At 34.1% G+C, this 8,141-nt stretch overlaps 1 protein-coding gene across 1 annotated transcript; it reads left to right on the plus strand.

Annotated features, from left to right (window-relative positions):
- Positions 1-293: 293 nt before the first annotated feature.
- On the plus strand, positions 294-3,559 carry LOC105797268 (receptor-like protein kinase 7). Its single transcript, XM_012627225.2, has 2 exons — positions 294-2,937; positions 3,010-3,559. Exons 1-2 carry the CDS (start codon positions 402-404, stop codon positions 3,399-3,401), a joined length of 2,928 nt encoding a protein of 975 aa, XP_012482679.1. The 5' UTR covers positions 294-401; the 3' UTR covers positions 3,402-3,559.
- The last annotated feature ends 4,582 nt before the right edge of the window (positions 3,560-8,141 follow it).

Below are 8,141 nucleotides of genomic sequence, written 5' to 3' on the forward strand. Positions count from 1 at the left end.
ACTCAAAAAAAAAATGCGTGTGTAGATGCTAATCATCAATTCCCATATATATAGTTATTTTAATAAAATTAAAAGATACTAATTAATTTACTCTTCCATTAGTGAAGTGATTTCCACTATCATTTTACAGCCACCACCAAGTCATGGTTGTTTACATTGCACTTCCATTATTTCAGAAGTCAATTTGACTGATAATTATTGCATCGCCCACCAACTGCTAAGTCCACAGATTGTGACTTCACTTTGTTCCAAATCCCCTGTAATAACTCCCTCCAATATAAAGAAAGCCCCTTGTATTAACTCGCTCGCCACCTTTCTTCCAATATCTCACTTGTCTTCTTCTTCGAACCCTTTGAAACCAAAAAGTCTTCCCTCTCGATTACCACTTTCAAATCTCCCGTATGTCTTCTTACGGACAAATCCTTCTCTGTTTTGGTCTCATGTTCTGTTTCTACTTACCCTGTTGTGTAAAATCTGATGAACTCCAAATCCTGTTGGACCTGACATCCGCTCTTAATGAATCAAACACCAATGTTCTTGATTCATGGGAGGCTACCAGTTCTGTTTGTAGCTTCAATGGAATCACTTGCAACGCCCAAGGGTTCGTTAAGGAAATCGAGCTTTCACATCAGAACCTGTTGGGTGTTCTTCCTTTGGATTCAATATGTCAGCTTAAATACTTGGATAAGCTTTCCTTGGGGTTCAATTTATTGTACGGTGAAATCACTGAAGAGTTGGGTAATTGTTTAAAGCTTCAGTATTTGGATCTTGGCAACAATTTTTTCACTGGTTCGTTCCCGGATATATCGTCTCTTAGCAATTTGCAGTATCTTTATTTGAATGGAAGTGGATTTTCCGGCACTTTTCCATGGAAATCGCTTGATAACACGACCAATCTTGCTGTTTTGAGCATTGGGGACAATCCTTTTGATCGAATGGAGTTTCCTGATCAGATTTTGAAGCTAAAAAAACTGTACTGGCTTTATATGGCGAATTGCAGCATCGAGGGGAAGATTCCGCCCGCCATTGGAAACCTTACTGAGCTCATAGAATTGGAGCTTCAATACAATTATTTGTCCGGTGAAATTCCGGCGGAGATTGGTAAGCTTCATAAGCTATGGCAGCTGGAGCTTTACAACAATGAATTGACTGGGAAACTTCCCGTTGGATTAAGAAACTTGACGAAACTGGAATTTTTCGATGCCTCGGCAAACAATCTTGAAGGAGATATTTCAGAAGTGAGGTATTTGACAAACTTGATAAGCCTGCAACTGTTTGAGAACAAGTTTTCCGGCGAAGTTCCGCCGGAGTTGGGTGAGTTCAAGAAACTGGTGAACCTGTCTCTTTACACTAACTTGTTGACGGGTCCTTTGCCTCAAAAGCTTGGTTCTTGGGCTGAATTCAACTACATCGATGTATCGGAGAATTTCTTGACTGGTCCAATCCCGCCGGACATGTGCAAGAAAGGGACCATGAGAGCAGTTCTTATGCTTCAAAACAAGTTCTCCGGCGAAATTCCGGCGACTTACGCAAGTTGCACCACTCTGAAACGGTTCAGAGTCAGTAACAACTCGCTTACCGGAATCGTTCCGGCGAGAATATGGGGATTGCCGGAAGTTGACATAATTGACGTTGCTTACAATCAACTTGAAGGTCCAATTACAGCTGATATCAAGAACGCGAAACAAATGGGGATACTGTCAGCTGAATACAATCGGTTTTCAGGTGAACTGCCAGAAGAGATTTCAGAAGCTAAATCATTGGTTAGAATTGAGCTAAACGACAATCAATTTTCCGGAAAAATCCCTCATGGAATCGGGGAGCTTAAAAGATTGAGCAACCTTAACTTGCAGAACAACAGGCTGTCTGGTTCAATACCAGATTCATTAGGTTCTTGTGCTTCCATCAGCAACATAAACATGGCTGATAATGTTCTTTCTGGCAAAATCCCATCATCTTTAGGATCTTTGCCGACATTGAACTCTCTGAACTTGTCTGGAAATCAACTTTCCGGAAAAATCCCAGAGAGCTTGTCGTTGCTCAAGCTGAACCTTGTTGATCTGTCTTATAATCGGTTAACTGGTCCTATACCAAATTCTTTCTCTATTGAAGCATATAATGGTAGCTTTACTGGAAACCCTGGCCTTTGTAGTCCAACGATCCGACATTTCAAGCAATGTCAACCAGATTCCGCCATGTCTAAAGATACTCATACGTTTATAGTTTGGTTCACGCTCGGCGCAACCGTCTTGCTTGTTTCTTTGGGATGCTTCTTATATGTAAGGAGAAAAGAAAAAGACAATAGCCTTTCTTTGAAGGAAGAATCTTGGAACATAAAGTCTTTCCATGTTTTAACTTTCACTGAATATGAAATCCTTGATTCCGTTAAGCAAGAGAATCTGATTGGAAAAGGAGGATCAGGGAACGTATACAAAGTAACACTTCCGAATGGCATCGAACTTGCTGTGAAACACATACGGAAAAGCCACAGAAAGAGCCTGGGTACGCCCGCGGTTTTCAGCAAAAGTGCCGGAAAGGAAAAGGAATTCGACATGGAAGTGCAGACATTGAGCTCAATAAGACATGTCAATGTGGTGAAGCTCTATTGCAGCATCACTAGTGAAGACTCATGCTTGTTGGTGTATGAGTACTTGCGCAATGGAAGCTTGTGGGATCGATTGCATTCGAGTAATAAAATGGAGCTTGATTGGGATACAAGGTACGAGATTGCAGTTGGGGCAGCTAAGGGGCTCGACTACCTTCATCATGGATGTGAAAGACCGGTGATCCATCGAGATGTCAAATCTAGTAACATATTGTTGGATGAGTTTATGAAGCCTAGGATTGCTGATTTTGGACTCGCCAAGATAGTTCAGAGCAATGGAGCTAAAGACTCGACCCATGTCATTGCAGGCACCTATGGTTACATAGCTCCTGGTATACGTCTATATGTCACTTTTCATTTCTTACATGCATATGTTTGTTAATAGCAAACTATGAATTCTGCAGAATACGGTTACACCTACAAAGTGAACGAAAAGAGCGATGTGTACAGCTTCGGAGTGGTATTAATGGAGTTAGTGAGCGGGAAGAGGCCAATCGAGCCGGAGTTTGGAGATAATAAGGATATTGTGAGTTGGGTTTGCAGCAAAATAAACAACAAAGAGAGTGTATTAAGCATAGTGGACCCAAGAATTCCTGAAGTATTGAAAGAAGATGCAATCAAGGTGTTGAGGGTAGCCATTTTGTGCACTACGAGATTACCGGCAATTAGACCCACCATGAGAACCGTGGTGCAAATGCTGGAAGAGGCAAAACCCTGCAAATTGGTCGGAATTGTTATCAGTAAAGAAGGTGAGCACAAGATAAAGGAAGCAGACAAGTTCAATCTACTGTTATAAAAAGAATCTTGCAAACATTGTAACATATATTAAACACTTTATCAGCTTATCAGTTGTAAAATATTAACTACAGTCTGATATATAGGTATGTCTATTTATATCCATACATCGATCTTAATATATATATACACTACTATGTATTTTGTTTTCTTCTAAAAGACACCCCTCTCTCTTATTTAGTGTAAATACACTCTTAAGAAGATAAAAGATTGTATAAAACTGTGATTCCATGTCATATTTATCTCTTTCCAATGGAAAAATAACAAATCAGATTTTCCCTTCTAATTTTCATCATTTTTAGTTAGATTTGAATTTTGTCAGGAGAAAAGAAGCTGAAAATCAGGAGAGCAAAAAACAGATTTGTCCTTCTCCCATTAGAAAAGGATAAAGATGACGTGTCATCACAGTTTCATACAATTCTTTCTCCTTCTAAGAATGCTTACTTATCACTTATATTTAATTTGAAGATCTTATAACCTCTTGAGATTTATTTATTGCTTTTATTTTAAATAAAAATACAATTATAAAAATAAAAATATTGTGCCATTTTATTATTTATCTATGCATTTTCTATTTAATTTATTCATTTATCAATTTTATTTATAAAATAATGAAATTTTAATTACATATTGAAGTTTTACAAAATTAAATATATTTATTTTGTCTCATAAAAAAGTATTTAACATCAATTAAAATTAAATATTTTAAATATATTTAATTCAATATTATATTAACCTCAAGATTGAATTCATTAGATTATTTTCATGAAGAATTAATTATGTAGTATTATTTAGAAGGGTTTTGATGGAAAAGAAATGAATTGAAATATATAAAAAATTGAATTTATTTAAAATTAATATTATAATTAAATTAAATTTTATATATTACATGCAGTTACATAAAAATTGTTTAAAAACAAAAGAAAAAAAATAATTATTGTATGAATTTTTTTAAAAAGAAATTAGGTCTTAGTTTAATGGTAAGGTTAAGACCACATGTGAGTGTTCAATCAAATCGAGTGAAAAATCTTTGAGTTAGTTAAGTTGATAAGTTTTATTTTATTGTCTTAACTTAGTTTTGAGTTAGTCAAGTTGACAAGTCTTATTTTATCATCCTAACTCGATGTGAATTTTTAGAAGAGTCGAGTGAAACGAAATTCAAGTCGGATAAATTTGTTCAAGTTAAATTAAAAAATTAAACAAACCAAATTGAAATCTTGTTAACAATATGACTAAATTCCAAGTTAACAACATATATCTCTATTATAACTATTTTTGTGATTGTACGTATAGTATGCCTTATACCGTTAAACCGATCACATAGAAAGCATGACTTCAATTACTGAATTAATTTTTCACAAGCATACTAATTGCTACGGAATCGAACTATTATGAGCATATTATTTGTTAGTGCATTGTTTCATTAAAGGCATACTAAATGCTATTGTATTGACCTATTTTGAGCATTACATATTGCATTGCATGGGGTGTGTAAGGCCCAATTTTTGCCCGGGCCCGATAACAATAAAAAACCAAATAAAAAATAATAAAAGTCCAACATTAAACAGTCCATAGTCCAAAAATAAAATCCAAAATTATAAGGCCCAATTACATTGAAGCTCGAAGCAGTTTTCAGAAATCCCTAGGGTTTCTAGAGCAACATCCAGCCTCCCAACAAGCAGCAGCCTAAGCCCTCCCTGCGTCGTTGCACCACCCGCAATGCACTACCTCCAAGCCTGCACTGCTGACAAAGAAAGATGGCAACAAACAGTATAGGCAGAATAGCAAGAAAATCGAAAAATCAGCGAGCAAATGATGCGTTTTAAATTAGATGTTTCTTACCTTTTTCTTTTTCCATAGTCTGCTATAAAAAGCAGACTCAATACTGTATCAGGGATTCGGAAAATCAATAAAAAAAATGAGTATTTCACAACATCAATCAGAGAAAAAAGAAAGATTAAATAGAGATTAAAGGTAGCGATTTATTTTCTTTGTTTCGTCTTTTCTTCGATTTGATTTATTTTTTAGTACAAAAAAGTAAAGGGAAAGAAGAGGAAATTACCTCTGCCTTCAGATCCGTGTGAGAAAGAGCCAAAAAGCCCTTTAGGGTGAGGTTCTGACCACCGTTCACGGTGGAATCATGGCGGAGGCGCGGCGGCGTATAATAAAGCCGAAACCCTAGCAGAAAAATATTAATTTTTTTATTTTTTAGGGTTGCAAATGTTATTTTTTGGGGAAAAATTGATTTAAATAGTGGTACCATACAGTACCGTTTTGAGCAGGGGATATAGGCGCTGAAACGACATCGTATTGGCCCTGACTAGCGCGACCCAACCCGATCTGAAAGGGATCCGCGTGTTTTTGAGGCCTAAATGGGAAATTTATGGTTTTAGTCCCCTCACTTCTATAACTGATTTAATTTGTTTTTTTTAATTTTAATTTTATCCCCAAAGTTTTTTCTTTGTTACATTTTAACCCAGATTGCAGCGCTGCGTTTTGGAGGAGAAGGGAATATTTTTTATTAAGTCCTCCATGTTATTCGTGCGTCGCATTTTGGCCCTTCTGTTTCATTTTATGTACATATTTTCTTTTTAATTTGGTTTTAAGAAACGATTTGATCCTTATTTCAATTTACTCATTTTTTTATAAAAATTGGTTTAAATATTTTATTCTGCTGTTTTTAATATATTTCTAAATCTAGTATTATTGTAGTAATTAAACTTATTATTATAAACTTATTGTTGTATTACTATTTTAAAAGTTTTTTTATATGTACTATTTTACGTTTTTTCTTGTGTTATTATTTTAGTTTATCATCATAATTATTCTAAATTTATTATTAAAATTTTCACATACTATTATTTTTTATGTTATACCACTTAAATTTAACACGTGTTATTTTTATATTTCATGTTAATTTGATATAATTAGTGCATTTTTAGTTTTATAATATTTTTTATTTCTCTGCTATATCTTCATAAATATAAAATTTATATGACAATATTTTATACTGTACTATTATATGTGTATATATAATTTTTATCAAATTACTTTATTTTTTATGTATTATTTGTTTTAAATATTTTATACATGTAATTTGTTGTTGATATTGATGTTTTAGATTTTCTTTCTTTTAGGATACTTTTTAAATTTGCTATATTTTATTTGCGTAATTTGCTTAAGTATTTATTTCAATTTTTTTACTCACTTGCTTTTGAATGTTAATTTTAGTATTCGTATAATATATGATGTATAATTATCATTCTTACATGTTTTGCATTGCATTACATTAATTTATGTCGTTTAAGAGATTGCATATAACCAAATTATTGAAATAATTTTTATTCAAAGGTTTCCAAAACAACGTATATTCGGTATTTAAAATTCTCGAGAGGATGGTGCCCTAACTTACTGGGCTTCGATTTTCTTTGTTGAGTTTAAGAAACCAAGTATTTCTTTTTCAATTCAAATGTAAAATTTTCAAATCAAAATTTATTTTGGAAGTTCGAAACATTATGTCCTGACGCATTGGATATGATATTTTGAAATTTCAAAACGAAATTTTTTAGTAAAAATAAACTTGTATATCATCTTTGAAACTTCAAGAAATTGTTCCTTAACTTACGGGGTTTCAATTTCCTCATTGAATGTGGATGATCAACATTTTTATACAAAGTTTCAATAAAAGGGGAATTGCTTTTAAACTTTTTCAAATTTTTCGGCATTTGACTTTAAGACATTAATTAATCAATTAGGTACCAATTTTTGGGCGTTACGAGGGTGCTAATCCTTCCTCGTACGTAACCGACTCCCGAGCCTGTTTTCTCAAAATTTGAAGACCAAAATCATTATTTTAAATCAAAATGTTTTATTAAAATGATTAATCTCAAGGTGACACGATCACACCTCGAAAAAAGATTAGTGGCGACTCCATTTTCGTTTTAAAAGTCGACCTCGTTTTTCAAAATAAAGGTGGTTTCGATGGGGTGAGACGATATGTAAGGAGGAAGATCTGGCAGTTTATCTACAAAATAAAAATGATTGTGCAAGTCACAACCATGCGACAGTTCTCATCTGCAAACCACTGTGAATCCACAACCAGAAGCAGATTCCATCTACAGGGTATTGCTGTGAATCCACAGCCAATGGTAGATTCCATTTGCGGGTACTTGTTGTGTATCCACAGCCGAAAGCAAATTCCATTTGCAAGATTTGTTGTGTATCCACAGCCATGTGACAACTCTCATATGCAAATATTGTTGTGTGACCGCAACCTATGATAGTTGTGATTTGTGAACCAGTAGTGGTTTAACCACAAACCTAGTGTGTTGGTCGATGGAGTTCTAGGGAACTCCCAACGTGGTGTGTAGCGATGAGGTAGGACTTTTTCTGTTAAAGCGGAACTGTATGACATTCATGAAACGTGTGCATACAAAACTGATAATTTCTAAGATGATACATATATATACACATATGCACATTGTTGAATGATCTAAAATGTTGATAGGTTAAAATTGGTATTGCGAATTGTTCTATGAATAGTATTTCTGTATAATAAATTGTTGCATTGATTATTCTTGTGCTAAGTTGATATGAAATAACGATATTTCGAATTGTCATTTGATAGTTATTACTTTGAATTTTGAGATAGTGAAGTGAAGTGTTTTATGTGAAGAACTGTTAATTTGAAGTGCTTTGTGAATGTGTATGTCGAAACTATTTTTTTTGATGAAAAACGGGG

The sequence above is a fragment of the Gossypium raimondii genome, chromosome 3, assembly GCF_025698545.1.
Source record: "Gossypium raimondii isolate GPD5lz chromosome 3, ASM2569854v1, whole genome shotgun sequence".
Taxonomy (NCBI): domain Eukaryota; kingdom Viridiplantae; phylum Streptophyta; class Magnoliopsida; order Malvales; family Malvaceae; genus Gossypium; species Gossypium raimondii.

Coding starts and splice junctions, on each gene's coding strand:
- LOC105797268 (XM_012627225.2), top strand. CDS start 402: ATGTCTTCTTACGGACAAATCCTTCTCTGTTTTGGTCTCATGTTCTGT. Junction 2,938..3,009: donor CTATGGTTACATAGCTCCTG/GTATACGTCTAT, acceptor TGAATTCTGCAG/AATACGGTTACACCTACAAA.